This window comes from Mixophyes fleayi, chromosome 1 (assembly GCF_038048845.1).
Source record: "Mixophyes fleayi isolate aMixFle1 chromosome 1, aMixFle1.hap1, whole genome shotgun sequence".
NCBI classification, from domain to species: domain Eukaryota; kingdom Metazoa; phylum Chordata; class Amphibia; order Anura; family Limnodynastidae; genus Mixophyes; species Mixophyes fleayi.
This window is the reverse complement of record NC_134402.1, coordinates 39,888,590-39,906,056: the sequence shown is the minus strand read 5'-3', so window position 1 is coordinate 39,906,056 and position 17,467 is coordinate 39,888,590. Positions and strand designations below refer to the sequence as shown.

Here is a 17,467-nt window from a genome sequence, read left to right as displayed (position 1 = left end):
CCCGGCAATGCAGCTCTGACCTCAGATCCTCGCATACTCTTGCGAGAGCAGAGTGCATTGGGCGAGAGACTAGAGGGGCAATGCCAGGCCCCTATCCAGCTTTAGCTACGGGACCTGGCAATGAACTGTGCCTCCCCTGATGATGGATACACTTTAAAATCTAATTTAGAATATAATATAGTTCTATAATAATAATAATAACAGCTATGGACATTAGAGCTGTATGTGTCTATGAATGTCAGGGAACCTCAGTAATGCCATCTCTGAGCACTGGTTTTACCCTGAACTCTGTTCACGAGCTCAGTAATTACAGTATTATGTTCAGTCCTTCGGTATCTATTGTGTCAAAGTTTTTATTATGTCTGACTGCACATTCACATAATCTGTAATTTAGACCCAGCGATCCCGATGTTCAGCAAAGCATATATTTCTCCAAATTAGGTATTTGAAAGCAAAACTAATGGTTTGTTAATATATGAGGGGCCAATTTCTCTGACCCTAGGCATTCATTTAGAAGCTTCTCTTGCTCTGTTAGGAAAATGCAGACTTTAATATTTCACTATCTTCTAAAGTCTGTCTCCTAACTGACCCTATTCCTCCCTGTTCACTCATGTGTAGAATCTCCTTGATTTACTGTGCCCACTAATGAGGTGTGAACGTGTGAATGTCTAAAGCTTTATCTAGAAGGAGACATGGCCTCCTGGTTTTACATATAGGAAAGAGAGGAAATGAGTGATGGTGTCTTCACAGTATATTCATGTCATTGTTAGTTATCCAATTAACTAATGAGAGGAAAATTGAAAACATTTATGTTTTGCATGAAATAGCTACTAGTAACATTCATGCATTTGTATGTAAACATAGCATGTGTTTTTCTGATATAATGATATTTGATCAAATCTGAGCTTATTCCCAGACTTTTTTTGGTGAATTTAGTGGACCCATGTGCAAGTTAAGTGCTGTGGCCATGAGGCCTGGCTGTGGGGAGTAGCCAGTGATGCTTCTTCATTTTCTATGCCAGTCCCCACTCTGCTCTTATGAGTGATGCATGCGCAGTGCAGTGCAGCACTCTGACCCCTCAACTGCAACCCTGACATTAGATCAATAACCATCATTTAATAAGTAGGCCTTCTTCCCCCGAACTAGCCTGAAACCAAAGATTTTAGAACCAACATTGCATTATTAGTCCCTATCAAACCCATATTACATTAGCCCACACATTTAATAAAGAGAGACCCCATAGAGGGAGAGGGAGAAACAGGAGGTGAGGCAAGGAACATGGGGAAGAGGAGAAGAGGAACATAGGGGATGGGGAGGATGGTGAAGAGGAGGAGAGGAACATAGGGGATGGGGAGGAGAGGAACATGGGGAAGAGGAGGAGAGGGACATGGGGAAGAGGAGGAGAGGAGCATAGGGGATGGGGAGGAGAGGAACATGGGGAAGAGGAGGAGAGGGACATAGGGGAGGAGAGGGACATGGGGAAGGGGAGGAGAAGAACATAGGGGATGGGGAGAAGAGGAACATGGGGAAGTGGAGGAGAGAAACATGGGGAAGGGGAGGAGAGAAACATGGGGAAGGGGAGGAGAGGAACATGGGGAAGAGGAGGAGAGGAACATGGGGAAGAGGAGGAGAGGAACATAGGGGATGGGGAGGAGAGGAACATGGGAAAGAGGAGGAGAGGTACATAGGGTCTGGGGAGGAGAGGTTCATAGGGGATGGGGAGGAAAGGAACATGGGGAAGGGGAGGAGAAGAGCATGGGGAAGGGGAGGAGAGAAACATGGGGAAGGGGAGGAGAGGAACATGGGGAAGAGGAGGAGAGGAACATGGGGAAGAGGAGGAGAGGAACATGGGGAAGAGGAGGAGAGGAACATATGGGGAGGAGAGGAGAGGAACATGGGGAAGAGGAGGAGAGGGACATGGGGAAGAGGAGGAGAGGAGCATAGGGGATGGGGAGGAGAGGTACATAGGAGATGGGGAGGAGAGGAACATGGGGAAGGGGAGGAGAAGAACATGGGGAAGGGGAGGAGAGGAGCATAGGGGATGGGGAGGAGAGGTACATGGGAAAGTGGAGGAGAGAAAAATGGGAAAGGGGAGGAGAGGAACATGGGGAAGGGGAGGAGAGGAGCATAGGGAAGGGGAGGAGAGGAGCATAGGGGATGGGGAGGAGAGGTCCATGGGAAAGTGGAGGAGAGAAAAATGGGAAAGGGGAGGAGAGGAACATGGGGAAGTGGAGGAGAGAAACATGGGGAAGAGGAGGAGAGGAACATAGGGGAAGACTAGGAGAGGAACATAGGGGATGGGGAGGAGAGGAGAGGAACATGGGGAAGTGGAGGAGAGAAACATGGGGAAGAGGAGGAGAGGAACATAGGGGAAGACTAGGAGAGGAACATAGGGGATGGGGAGGAGAGGAGAGGAACATGGGGAAGAGGAGGAGAGGAACATAGGGGAAGAGGAGGAGAGGAACATGGAGGAAAGGGAGAAGAGTAACATATAGAAAGGGCAGGAGAGAATCATAGGGGAAGCGGAGAAGAGAAACATATATATAGGAGATGAAAAGAAGGTAAGGAGAACAGGGGAACAGAGGGAAAGGGGATGAGAGGAAAATAGAGAAAGGGGAGGACAGGAAGAGAGGGGAAGGGGAACAAAGGAACATATAGAAAGGGGAGGAGAGGAACATATAGAAAGGGGAGGAGAGAAAGAGAGGGGAAAGGGAACAGAGGAATAGAGAGGAGGGGAAAAGAGAGGAACATAGAGAAAAGGGAGTAAAGGAACAGGAGAAATACCTTCATCAGAAACACCAAATTATCAGTTAGGCACAGTAGCATGGTTGTCATTGTAAATATATGTACTGACAGTAAATAACTGTCAAATTTGTGCTTGTTAATAGGACATAATAGAGATCAGTAAAAAAGTTTAAATAACATATGTCCGTAATAAATTTAATTTTACATTATTTAAGGCTATTGTTTTGGACCCAAATAGTTATGAGCCAGTTACTTTCAATCTCTTAACACCCTTTTCCTCTGAATTTTCATTTTTTTAATACATTTCTGATCTAGGGGTATATTTACTAAACTGCGGGTTTGAAAAAGTGGAGATGTTGCCTATATCAACCAATCAGATTCTAGCTAGAAAGTAAAAACTATTGGTCATCAGTCATGCTTTTATAGAATGATCAAGGGTTGCAAACCTTGCACAGTAAGCCTGTGTTTTGTAAGTAAATGCAAAAATAGCAATGTAGTACTAGAAGCGCTGAAATAAAAATGATGTTATTGGGAATGTTTCTCTGAGATCTCCATTGAACTAATGATTTTTTTTTATTTCAGGGCATGTGCACATTACAGATTTTAACATAGCCACAATTGTCAAAGGATCAGAAAAAGCTTATTCTATGGCAGGGACAAAGCCTTATATTGGTATGTAAGTGATTTACATATTTATTCTGTTTGCTATTTTCCTTATAAATCATATTTGATTTTTCAATACATAAATACTCATACACATGTATACGTTTGCATTTTATAGCAGTCAATGCTCTATAAACAGATGTAAATATGAAGGCAAATATTTAAAATGCATGTTGGTTGTTTTTCCAGTGTATTGACCTTGGTTATGTGATGTCTTGTTAATCTCATTTGAATAAGTAGTGTCATCAGTCTCGCCTACAGTAATTCACTTATTACTACACTGTATTGGACTTTTGTCTGAATAAATCGCAATGTTATACTACTGTTTAAAGAAAACATGTGACAGATATAATTTATACTTAGGATCGAGAGACAATTAAGATAATTTCAGTGTCTAGATAATGATGTTGGTGGTCATTACGCCTGGTCTGGAATGACACTGCCAAACAGAGAAAAACTATAAATAGAATGAATAAACATTGTAGTACTGGGCAAAGAGATTGTGCTAATTGCAGATATGATGTAGTAGTATACTGAGTGGTTATGTGATGTAATAGGGATATGATGTAATCAAGAGATCTGGGGGTAAATGTATCAATATGCGGGTTCTTCAACACCCGCGTGTTCAGCCTCTTCCGCGATTAAATTTCAAGCGGCGCTGCATTGTAAAGGGTTAACTTCCCTGTACAATGCAGCGCCGCTTGAAATTTAATCGCGGAAGAGGCTGAACACGCGGGTGTTGAAGAACCCGCATATTGATACATTTACCCCCTGATGTAATAGTATAATCAGTAGTATGGTAATATAATGCAGTAGACTACTTTATAAACATGTATTAGTATAATGTGTAGAGATTTGTGATAGTAGGCTACTGAGTATTAATGTGATGTAATAGAATATTCAGTAGTACGGTAATATATTGCAGTAGACTACTTTATAAACATGTAGTATAATGAATGGAGATGTGAGATTGTAGTGTTACGCCTGCGGGGAACAGGACATACGTACACAGAAGAACTTACTTTGTAAACGATGGTCACCTCCTGTCCGCTTCCGATGCCCCAGTCGCTGTCCAATCCCAGGCAGACCAGCAACGGCAACCCTTGTCACCTCCAACCACGTCCCTCTAAGAAAGAGACAGAGATTATGGCCGTGACTACCAGGAAAGGGCTGTCCGAGATCACGGCAATGAGCACAGACACTCTTTGTCAAGCTCACTTGCCGCCTTCTCGCTTTGCTCTTGTCAAGGCGCGGGGGACTACAGGCACTTAAGACCAGGAACAGTCCCGCCTCAAGTAGCTTGCACACCTCCCGGTGAGGGTCTAACCGAAATGGGGAATCGAGCGTGATACTCACCGGGACACTCCCGCTTCTGGTCCTGCTCTCCTGCACCTCGCCGACACCTGCGGATGACAAGGAACACACAGCCTCCCTCTGCGCTATCGGTGAGACTAAGGTGTGCACCCACAAAATGCTAACCTTACTACAACAGCGACCCGACCCTAACAACGCTCTAATGGTCGGCATGCAACTAGGTTAGACAACTAAACACTAACTAGGTGTGGTGCACTAACGGGAACTACTCACTAACCACTACGGGGAACACCAGCTGGTGTTCCCGGACTACTCCGGAGGGCGGTTCTTAACCCCCTCACCCAGGCCATGCCAAGGAGACTGTCTCCTTACTATGGGGTCACCCACGGACCATAAGGACCGGCTGCACAAGGCCCGGCTGAGGCTCACTGGAACAGCGCACTAACCCGGGAGCCGACTGCCGCACAGAACAGCCGATCAAAACTGAACCGCCCGACTGCCTGCACCTGGATATCGAACACGCGTCCTTACACCTGGAACTGCCAGAGAACCTGCACGGAATTCAGGCTTGGGGACCCTTGACCAGAACCACGGGGCGCCCCTGGAACTGCCTCAAGCTGTGCTGCACTGCCGCTGACTCACTCAGCCACCCCCTCTGGAAACCAGTGTGACCCCAGGGACCTAAGGGACGGGAAAACTATGTGTGTTCTTCCCTGACTATGTGTAAGCTGGTAACTACACTTGTCCCCACAGTACGGGTTAGTACAGGACAACACAGGAAACAAGAGCCTACCTTTAATGGGGGCCTGACGTCTTGCACCTGGAACAAAAGGGTAGCACACCACAAATACAATAATACAAGCAATACTCGCCGCACAGACAGAATAAATACAGTAATACAGTACTTTGCACGCTACTCACCAGAGCACACAGCTGCTAGCCAACCAGCCGGTTGCTACAGCACCAACAGGAGCTTCTGCTCTACTGTACCTCCTAACTTTAGTGTGCTCACCTCACACAGGACCACGCCTACACTCACAAGGCTCTCACGCCCCTAACATACCAGGGCCTTCTGCCCTTCACACCATGGGCCTCTCTGCCCAGCTGCCTACAGAGCCTTGCACTCTGGCTATCGGCCTTAGCCCCCTCTCTAACTCAGGGCTCTGAGCCCACTACCTAGGGCCTTGTGCCCTGCTACCTAGGGGCACTAGCCCCTGCCTACTTCGGCTTTGTGGCCTTCCTACCTCTGGGCTTATAGCCCCTGGCTAACTACTAGGGCCTTGTGCCCTTTACAGCCTATGGGCTTATAGCCCCCTGACCAGGCCCTATGGCCTCTAGGCCACTACCTAACTAAGGGCCTTGTGCCCTTATACACCTGGGACTCTAAGCCCCCCCCTGCCTAGCTAACTAACAGGGCCTTGTGCCCATTTAGATTATGGGCTGCTTGCCCAGTACCTAATAGGGGCCTAGTGCCCAATGCCCTGGGCCTTGTGCCCCTACTACTTGTCCCACGGGCCTTGTGCCCAACCGTGGCCACGGGCCTAGTGCCCGACCTAACGTTGAGGGTACTTACCTGCTCTGCGCAGGATACTCAACTTGCCACGCCGTCTTCCTTCTTCTTTTCCGGGTCTTCCAGACCCTCCAGCCGGCGGCGCCTCTTCTCCCGTTCGCCGCGGGCTCTGCTGCTGCTCCGGAGGCGGGGGCGCTCTCAGTCCTTACAAGGGCTCTCTGCTGGCGACTCCGCCGCGGGTGTCTCTCCTTCTTGGCGGGGCACTTTTAGCCTGACAAGGGCTCCCCGCCGACGTCTCCGCGGTGAGTGATTGTGAGGGGCAGGGTCGCTCCTAGCCCTTACAAGGGCTCCCTACCACTTCCGGCGTCCTGTTGCTTGAAGTTTTCTTCCGGTCTTAGGATAGTGAGTACAGATGTGATGTATTAGGATAGTGAGTACAGATGTGATGTATTAGGATAGTGAGTACAGATGTGACATATTAGGATAGTAAGTACAGATGTTAAGTATTAGAATAATGAGTAGAGATGTGATGTATTAGGATAGTGAGTACAGATGTGATGTATTAGGACAGTGAGTACAGATGTGATGTATTAGGATAGGGAATAGAGATGTGATATATTAGAATAGGCAGTAGAGATTAATTAATACAGAGGGAATGAGTTTATTGTTTTCCAAGTAAAGAAAATACTGGCTGTTTTTCATGTAGCACACAAATATATGATAGCTTTATTATTACACTGAAGTTTAAAGTTGATCTAAGACATGCCCTAACCCAACTATAAATCTGTCCTAACATTTTAAATTTAACTCCCCCTCCAATGCAAGAAGGTTTTGCTCAGTTACTCCTTTTTATGCTTTGCTCTCCTTAGTGAATCGGCCCAGTGTCTTTAATGAAACAATCTTTGATCATTCAACATTCTAAACGGGTCTCATTTTCATTACAGCTTGTTTTGGTGTGTAGCGATGTGATGTACTAGCATAGTGAGTAGCGATGTGATGTAGTAGCATAGTGAGTAGCTATGTGATGTAGTAGCATAGTGAGTAGCTATGTGATGTAGTAGCATAGTGAGTAGCTATGTGATGTACTAGCATAGTGAGTAGCTATGTGATGTACTAGCATAGTGAGTAGCTATGTGATGTACTAGCATAGTGAGTAGCTATGTGATGTACTAGCATAGTGAGTAGCTATGTGATGTGCTAGCATAGTGAGTAGCTATGTGATGTACTGGCATAGTGAGTAGCGATGTGATGTACTAGCATAGTGAGTAGCTATGTGATGTACTAGCATAGTGAGTAGCTATGTGATGTACTAGCATAGTGAGTAGCTATGTGATGTGCTAGCATATTGAGTAGCTATGTGATGTACTGGCATAGTGAGTAGCTATGTGATGTACTAGCATAGTGAGTAGCTATGTGATGTATTATGAGTAGAGATGTGATGTAGTTGGATAGTGAGTAAAGATGTGATGTATTAGGATAGTGATTAGATATGTGATGTATTAGGGTAGTGAATACAGATGTGATGTATTAGGATAGTGAGTACAGATGTGATGTATTAGGATAGTGAGTACAGATGTGATGTATTAGGATAGTGAGTAGAGATGTGATGTATTAGGATAGTGAGTAGAAATGTGATGTATTAGGATAGTGAGTAGAGATGTGATGTATTAGGATAGTGAGTAAAGATGTGATGTATTAGGATAGTGAGTAGAGATGTGTTGTAGTAGAATAGTGAGTAGAGATGTGAGGTAGTTGGATAGTGAGTAGTGATGTGATGTAGTTGGATAGTGAGTAGAGATGTGATGTATTAGGATAGTGAGTAGAGATGTGTTGTAGTAGAATAGTGAGTGGAGATGTGTTGTAGTAGAATAGTGAGTAGAGATGTGATGTATTAGGATAGTGAGTAGATGTGATATATTAGGAAAGTGAGTAGAGATGGGATGTAGTTGTACAGTGAGTAGAGATGTGATGTAGTTGGATAGTGAGTAGAGATATGATGTATTAGGATAGTGAGTAGATGGGATATATTAGGAAAGTGAGTAGAGATGGGATGTAGTTGGATAGTGAGTAGAGATGTGATGTAGTAGGATAGTGAGTAGAGATGTGACGTATTAGGATAGTGCGTAGAGATGTGATGTAGTAGGATAGTGAGTACAGATGTGATGTATTAGGACAGTGCGTAGAGATGTGATGTAGTAGGATAGTGAGTACAGATGTGATGTAGTAGGATAGTGAGTATAGATGTGATGTATTAGGATAGTGAGTAGAGATGTGACGTAGTAGGATAGTGAGTAGAGATGTGATGTATTAGTACAGTGAGTAGAGATGTGATGTAGTAGGATAGTGAGTAGAGATGTGATGTATTAGGATAGTGAGTATAGATGTGATGTAGTAGGATAGTGAGTAGAGATGTGATGTATTAGTACAGTGAGTAGAGATGTGATGTAGTAGGATAGTGAGTAGAAATGTGACGTATTTGGACAGTGCGTAGAGATGTGATGTAGTAGGATAGTGAGTAGAGATGTGATGTAGTAGGATAGTGAGTAGAGATGTGATGTAGTAGGATAGTGAGTAGAGATGTGATGTAGTAGGATAGTGAGTATAGATGTGATGTAGTAGGATAGTGAGTAGAGATGTGATGTAGTAGGATAGTGAGTAGAGATGTGACGTATTAGGACAGTGCGTAGAGATGTGATGTAGTAGGATAGTGAGTAGAGATGTGATGTAGTAGGATAGTGAGTAGAGATGTGATGTAGTAGGATAGTGAGTATAGATGTGATGTAGTAGGATAGTGAGTAGAGATGTGACGTATTAGGACAGTGCGTAGAGATGTGATGTAGTAGGATAGTGAGTAGAGATGTGATGTAGTAGGATAGCGAGTAGAGATGTGACGTATTAGGACAGTGCGTAGAGATGTGATGTAGTAGGATAGTGAGTATAGATGTGATGTAGTAGGATAGTGAGTAGAGATTTGATGTAGTAGGATAGTGAGTAGAGATGTGATGTATTAGGATAGTGAGTAGAGATGTGATGTAGTAGGATAGTGAGTAGAGATGTGATGTAGTAGGATAGTGAGTATAGATGTGATGTAGTAGGATAGTGAGTAGAGATGTGATGTAGTAGGATAGTGAGTAGAGATGTGATATAGTAGGATAGTGAGTATAGATGTGATGTAGTAGGATAGTGAGTAGAGATGTGACGTATTAGGACAGTGCGTAGAGATGTGATGTAGTAGGATAGTGAGTAGAGATGTGATGTAGTAGGATAGCGAGTAGAGATGTGACGTATTAGGACAGTGCGTAGAGATGTGATGTATTAGGATAGTGAGTAGATGGGATATATTAGGATAGTGAGTAGAGATGTGATGTAGTTGGATAGTGAGTAGAGATGTGATGTAGTTGGATAGTGAGTAGAGATGTGATGTAGTTGGATAGTGAGTATAGATGTGATGTAGTTGGATAGTGAGTAGAGATGTGATATATTAGGATAGTGAGTATAGATGTGATGTAGTAGGATAGTGAGTAGAGATGTGATGTATTAGGATAGTGAGTACAGATGTGATGTATTAGGATAGTGAGTAGTGATGTGATATATTAGGATAGTGAGTATAGATGTGATGTATTAGGACAGTGCGTAGAGATGTGATGTAGTAGTATAGTGAGTAGAGATGTGATGTAGTTGGATAGTGAGTATAGATGTGATGTAGTTGGATAGTGAGTAGAGATTTGATGTAGTTGGATAGTGAGTATAGATGTGATGTAGTTGGATAGTGAGTAGAGATGTGATATATTAGGATAGTGAGTATAGATGTGATGTAGTAGGATAGTGAGTAGAGATGTGATGTATTAGGATAGTGAGTACAGATGTGATGTATTAGGATAGTGAGTAGTGATGTGATATATTAGGATAGTGAGTATAGATGTGATGTAGTAGGATAGTGAGTATAGATGTGATGTATTAGGACAGTGAGTAGAGATGTGATGTAGTAGGAAAGTGAGTAAAGATGTGATGTATTAGGACAGTGAGTAGAGATGTTATGTAGTAGGATAGTGAGTATAGATGTGATGTAGTAGGATAGTGAGCAGAGATGTGATGTATTAGGACAGTGCGTAGAGATGTGATGTAGTAGTATAGTGAGTAGAGATGTGATGTAGTAGTAAAGTGAGTAAAGATGTGATGTAGTAGGATAGTGAGTATAGATGTGATGTAGTAGGTGTGAAGATACCTGGTTCCCAAATCACTCAGACACGGTTTTAAAGAAAAAATAGAAGAATGATTTATTCTGCAGAACAGGATTAAATACAGCATGGGCCCCTTAATGATAGCAGCTCCAACAAGTGAGGAAAACAGTTCAAATATATCCAGTGGGATAGGTACAGCACAGTCCCCTTAACAATAGCAGGTCCAACAAGTGAGGAAATCAGTTTAAATAAACCCTATGAGATATGTTCCACAGCACATCTCTGGCAGAACATCACCTCTTGGCCAAACGTTACTCACACCCTTCCTGCTCCCAGGGTAGCCTCTTTAATCACCTCACAATCCCACCTTGGGCACTGCCTGCCAAAGAGAGTTGCAAAAGGTCTCGATTGGTGGGCTTCTCACACTATCCAGCCCCCTCCCCTACCTCCCAGGTGTCCTCTCCCAGGTGACCAATGCGGGGTCCGGCTCCTGGCTGTCTGCAGAGCTCACTAGTGGACAATAGAGAGCAAACAGAAATAACAATGGTAGCATTATTCACTCAACTCCTGAGTGTTCCCTGTGGAGGTGGAATTTAAGCCATGACGTACTTTTCCAAGGAGATCTAAGCCACACCTCATAACAAAGGACATTTGAGACAATTACCTTAGCTAAATGACTTCTGCTGTCCTGTTATCTTCACACAATATGGCAATAATCTTTACATATTTCTAATACATACATTATTGCAGGTAATAGCCAGGCCAAAATGTACCTAATAACATCAAATAATAATACACATAATACACCAATGCTCAGGTGTATATACTTAGACTGGGCCAATGATTAAAAAGTACATTAAACTTTAAGAAACGGGTGATGAATAAAAGTCCTCAGTCCAGTAGCACCCCGTTTCATAACAGTAGGATAGTGAGTAGAGATGAGATGTAGTAGGACAGTGAGTGGAAATGTGGTGTACTAGGATAGGGAGTAGAGATGTGATGTACTAGGATAGTGAGTGGAGGTGTGATGTATTATGAGTAGAGATGTATGTAGTTGGATTGTGATTAGATATGTGATGCATTAGGGTAGTGAGTACAGGTGTGTTATATTACCGAGTAATGTTATATTATTGAGTAAAGATGTGATGTAGTAGGCTAGTGAGTAGAGATGTGATGTATTAGTACAGTGAGTAGAGATGTGATGTAGTAGGATAGTGAGTAGAGATGTGATATATTAGGAAAGTGAGTAGAGATGTGATGTAGTAGGATAGTGAGTAGAGATTTGATGTACTAGGATAGTGAGTATAGATGTGATATAGTATGCTACTAAGTAGAGATGAGATATAGTAGAATATTGAGTACACCTAAGAGTAAACAGGTATTTTATGCAGTTGATATGTAATAGAGATGTGATACAGTAGGATACTTAGAAGAACAGCCATGTAGTAGGATATTATGTAGAGATTTGAGATAGTAGGATACTGAGTAGAAATTTGATCTAGTAGGATACTGAGTTGAGATTTGATGTCACAGGTTACTTAATAAAGATGTGATGTAGTATGTAAGTGTTAATTAGACATTAGATGTTACATTTACAGAACAAAATATTTTTGCTTCTGCATTATAAAGGAAGAATAGCAAGACATGAAATGTATCTCAGACAAAGTTTAATTTCCTCATTTTGATTCTTAGAGAACAGAAGTGTTTTCCTGGATCTTCATGTTCTGCCATGTATCAGTAGAGTTTGTGAAATAAACTTAGTATTGATGTTTTAGCACTTTTTTAGCTTTTTCACTTAATACATAATTGTAATGGCTGTGCTAGCTAATTTAATAATGTTCTGCAAATGAGTTGTGTTACGAATGCCAATAACGTTTTCAGGTGACACAAAACCCCTGCTTATTAATACTTGGGGTAAAACTATCTAAATGCCATGGAGTACTATGTCATGTTGCTTTATAATTAATTAATTAATTAATTAGGCCTGATTCATTAAGGAGAGTAAGGCAAAAAAGTAGTACATTTTCTCATGTAGAAACCAAGTTTCAATGCAAGGGGTGCAAATTAGTTTATTATTTTGCACATACGTCAAATACTGGCAGTGTCGGACTGGGGCATGAAGGGCCCACCGGGGGACTGCAACGCTAGGGGCCCACCAGTGGGGGTGTGGCCGGCCATCATAGAGGCGGGACCAGACACTAGAGGGGGAGTGGTCAGCTCACGAAGGACAGCTAGTACCATAGTGTAGTATATAAAGAATGCAGTGTGTATATAGAGTACACAGTCTTGACCTGCCCCTTAGATTGGGTAGAACAGTCACCAAAAATTGGGATTGTTCCAGTAAACCAGGCTTGGCTAACCTGTGGCACTCCAGGTGTTGTGAAACTACAAGCCCCAGCATGCTTTGCCAATATATAGCAGCTTATTGCTGGAAAGGTATGCTGGAACTTGTAGTTTCACAACACTTGGAGTGCCACAGCTTAGCTAAGCTTGCACTAGACTCAGAACATTTGACAGACTGTCCTACCTGTTGTTGTCACTTTTACCACCTGTGGCTTCTGGTTTCCTTAGTTGCGGCTTGTCTGTATCCTGGAATGTTGAGGGTCCTATTTGGAAAAAATAATGGATACATTTAGAAAACACCAACCATCCCCGCTATTAAATCAACAGCACCTACATTAATATAATTAATAAATAGGCCTCTCTCCAGCCCCAACATTAAAGTAATAGTACTCACATTTGATAAATAGATCTATTTCCCTCCAACAGACCCCAACATTAAATTAATACTATTCCCATTTAATAAATAAACCTATTACCCTCCCTCCAAACAGCCCCAGCAAGAAATTAATAGCATTTACGTTTAATACATCCATTTCCCACATTAAATATTAATATTCACATTTAATAGATAGCCCCCCTCCCCACACTCAGCCCTACATTCAATTATAGACCCAAACCACCCCAGCATTAAATTAAAGGTCCCATCACCCCCTCCCTATAGTGTTCTCTGTACAGACCCCCTCCCTATAGTTTAGCAAAGGCAGCCCCCTCTAATTATAGTTTAGCATAGGCAGCCCCCCTCACTATAGTTTAGTATAGATAGGCAGCCCCCCTATGCCACATAGTAGTGCCCCCAAAACAATATTATGCCACACATTAGTGCCCCAAACAATGTTACTCCACACAGTAGTGCCCCAAACAATGTTATGCCACACAGTAGTACCCGAAATTCACATATGCCACATAATACTGTCCCCAATTCATATTATGCCCACAATAGTGTCCCCAATTCAAATTATACCCTCAATAGTGCCCCCCAGTTCGAATATGCCATGGAATAGTGCTCTCTCAATTCGCGCACACACTAATATATATATATATACATATATATATATATATATATATATATATATATATTCTCTGCAGTAAGCCTCTGCTTACCCAGTAGCTAGAGAACAGATGGAGGATATATATATATATAAGATAATTCTGTGTCAAGTGAAAGTCCTGGAATTTGGAGGAAATTAAAAGACATATCCAATAATATTAAATAAAAATAAGAAAATCTACTTACCCATATTTTGATTGATGCAGCCTCTGCTCCTTAGTGCTTCAGCGGCGGTGGGAGCATAAGACAGTCAGCTGACAGGAGGAGGAGGGGGCAGGTCACATGATCGCAGCTGCGATCGCATTTGAAAGATGACTGCAGCCAGTCATCTGTAGCAGAAGGGACGCCGATCACCAGGTGAGCTGACCCCCCCCTTTGATCCAGAACGTGGCTGTCGGCTGGATGACAGGATACGTATGTTCAGCAGCCATTCATTAATTCCTGGTTTAAGTTAAATATTCTACGAGTATTCCCTTTATTATTCCGCTCACGCTCAGACAGTTTGTGTGTAACACACTTACTGACAAGAAGTCTGATGTGCGTAGGGGGAACTGTTCCCTGTGGTCAAACCTTATCTGGAAATATCTGACAAGAATCCCTGGACCTGGTCTGCCTGCAGGCACACGCTCCTCTGTCTAACACGCTGGCAGGATCTGGGCACACGTACTGCATGTAACACGGGTGATATCAGGATGGTGATTGGGGAACTCTCCACACCAGGCCGGCAGTGAGAATGATTACAAAGGTTTATAACAAGCAGACGAGATGAACTCTGTACACACAGCAGCAGGGACGCCGGGGAGGGCAGCAGGGATACCGAACATGTGAGCTGAATGGGCTCCACCCACTTCTAGAAGAGGGTGTGGCCGTAAGGCAGAGGGGCCTACCGGTGATTTTTCCGGTAGTCCTGTGGGCCAGTCCGACACTGAATACTGGCTGTTTTTTCATGTAACACACAAATACTAGCTTTATTTTTACACTGAAATTTACAGTTGACCTAACTATCAATCTGTCCCCACATTTTAAATTTACCCCCCCCCCCTCCAATGCAACATGGTTTTGCCCAGGTGCAAAGTTACTCCGATTTTTGCTTTACTTTCCTTAATGAATCAGGCCCAGTGTGTGTAATGAAACAATCTTTGATCAATCCACATTCTAAACGGGTCTGATTTTCATGACAATAATTTAGTGTTAGAAGTGGCATGCCAACAGCTGCAGCTGAGGAGAACCTGTTTGTTGGGCAGTCCTGAGTCAAACTTTGGTGCATCATTAGGTAAGATAATTTTTCTCTCTGAGTTTTGATTTAGTGACTGCCTTATGTCTCTCCTCTGCTGCCAGACCTTGTTGCATTTGACTGGTAAGTCTTGAATGATCTAATTGCTCCTTGTAATGTGGTTACTGCACCCTGACTTTATATTATTTTTCTGGTTGTTTGTTGTCATATTTTTCAGAAATAATTCTGTTTTGTTCATTGCATAATATTAAAAAGTGTGTGTTATATGAATGAATTAGGGATAAAAAGTACATGATAAGCTGGTATGATGAATGTGCATTTTATGCATTGAAGAGTCACTGTGCTTTGAAAGTATACGTGGTGATCAGGACAGGCACTGTATGTTGGCTTTTCTCTGTAGAACCTTGAAAGTTTTTCATCACCATGTGTGAAATAGCCCTGGGAGAACTGGGTAAACCGGTAGTAATCAGGTCACCGATGCTGACAAATCCAACACGCTTTATTCCTACAAAAAAATCTGAAATGTGACAAAAACGACTAAAAAATAAAGAGACTTACCAGAAAACCAAAGGTTCACATCTCCGATCGAAGCACCATACTGACAGGCAGTGATTCCCAACACACAGGACTCCGGCACTTCACTTTCCCATCAGCATGACTTAGATGAATGTTTATTTAAAGCAGCAATGTGTGGACCCTGCAGGTTAAGTGTTTAAACAGTAAGCCTGAGAGGTCCACACATTGCCGCTTTAAACAAGCCTTCATCTAAGTCGCGCTGAAGTGAAAGTGAAGTGCCGGAGTCCTGTGTCTTTGGAATCACTGCCTGTCAGCATGGCGCTTCGATCTGAGATGTGGACATTATTGGATTGCACTAGGATTCACAGTTGTCGCGATTTGCGGCGAATCGCGTCATTTTGAGAAGACAGTAGCAGGATGCAGGAGATTTGCCAGCTCTCCCGGGAGTCCGTGAGACCGACCCAAATTTCGGGAGTCTCCTGGACATTCCAGGAGAGTTGGCAAGTATGGCATATACCAAAATAAAATGCCAAACTAGCATTGGAGTGACCCAGGAACAAAAGAAGGTGAATGCCCGACCATAACACTTTCAAAGCATCTTTAAGCAATTGAGAATCAGTGGCACTATTTGAAATTGTAGGTACATATCATCATCTAACTAACCTGAACAACATGGAGCAAATATGTCTAGCCCAAAAATCACTCCAGCATAGTATACAAAGCTGATATTTATTTATTGCAAAAGCTCAGTTACGCTTAAGCTGTTATTGCCGCAAAAGGTGGCTCTATAAGGTTTTAAAGCGTGAGATTAAATAGTTATGCAAATAGCTTGCTTAGTTTTATTTATTCTAAAGATAAGTCACTGAGAACCAAATTTCAGCGAATAATTTGCTATCAGTAAGAAGAGAGAATTGGTCAAGGGCATGAATACTTTTGCAAGTTGCTGTATGTAAACATGTCTTGGGTAAAAGAGGAGAAAACACAACAATATTTAGATAAGTTCGTCACAGATGGGTAAAAATGCATGTGTGTGCGTGTACAATTGGGTCCTGAACCAATCACAACTTATGACTTTTTTCTACCAGAAGTTACTTTCCCAGGGATCATCATCAAAGAGTGAAAGTCCAGATGCAACTTTTGTGGCACTTCTTGACTTATACTCTCATTAAGTCCAGTCCTGTGTAAATGGATTATAGGCATAGAAAAGGATTTGAATTAAGATAAATTAGGACAAACATTATTTCTTTTTAATTTATTTTTAAAGATGGGTTTGTGTGTGAGCATGGACCAAGTGCCAAGTCGATGAAGAGATAAGTGTATATGGCGGCTCAGAGAAAATGACCTAGGGTAGCAGAAAATATCAGCCTTGGCCTGTACTCAAATTATTTTTAATTGTTGGTAGTCAAATTTTAAATTTATGTCAATGACCTCCCCAGGCAGCCACTGGTGCTGCTGCCAATTCCCCTGCTTCTTAACTAAGCATCTGGTGCTCTGATGATTTCTCTACAAAGCCAGTCTCCGATCTCTGGGCTTTTTCACAGATTCTTAGCCTTCACAGTTTGCTAAAGTCCTAGCCCAACTGATGGTTAATTGCCTATGTCATTTATACACAATGGGCTGATTCATTAAGGCACCCAAGACAAACATATTGGGCCTGAGTCAGTACGGAGAGCAAAGCATAATAAAGGAGTAACTTTGCACCTGGGCAAAACCATGTTGCATTGGAGGGGAGGTAAATTTTAAATTGTGTGGACAGATTTACAGTGGGTGTAGAGCATGTCATAGATCAACTTTTTAAGTTTCAGTGTAAAAATAAAGCTTCCAGGTATTTGTATTTTAGATGAATAAACAGCCAGTATTTAACTTATGTTCAAAATAATAAACTAATTTGCACCCCTTGCATTGTAACTTGG

General features: G+C 42.6%; 1 protein-coding gene across 1 annotated transcript in view; it reads left to right on the top strand.

Annotated features, from left to right (window-relative positions):
- STK32B (serine/threonine kinase 32B) overlaps positions 1 to 17,467 on the top strand; it is a 274,895-nt gene that overhangs the window by 181,409 nt on the left and 76,019 nt on the right. The window contains exon 6 of the mRNA XM_075194650.1: positions 3,328 to 3,417. Coding sequence (XP_075050751.1) covers positions 3,328 to 3,417 — 90 coding nt within the window. The remainder of the gene's footprint in view (positions 1 to 3,327; positions 3,418 to 17,467) is intronic.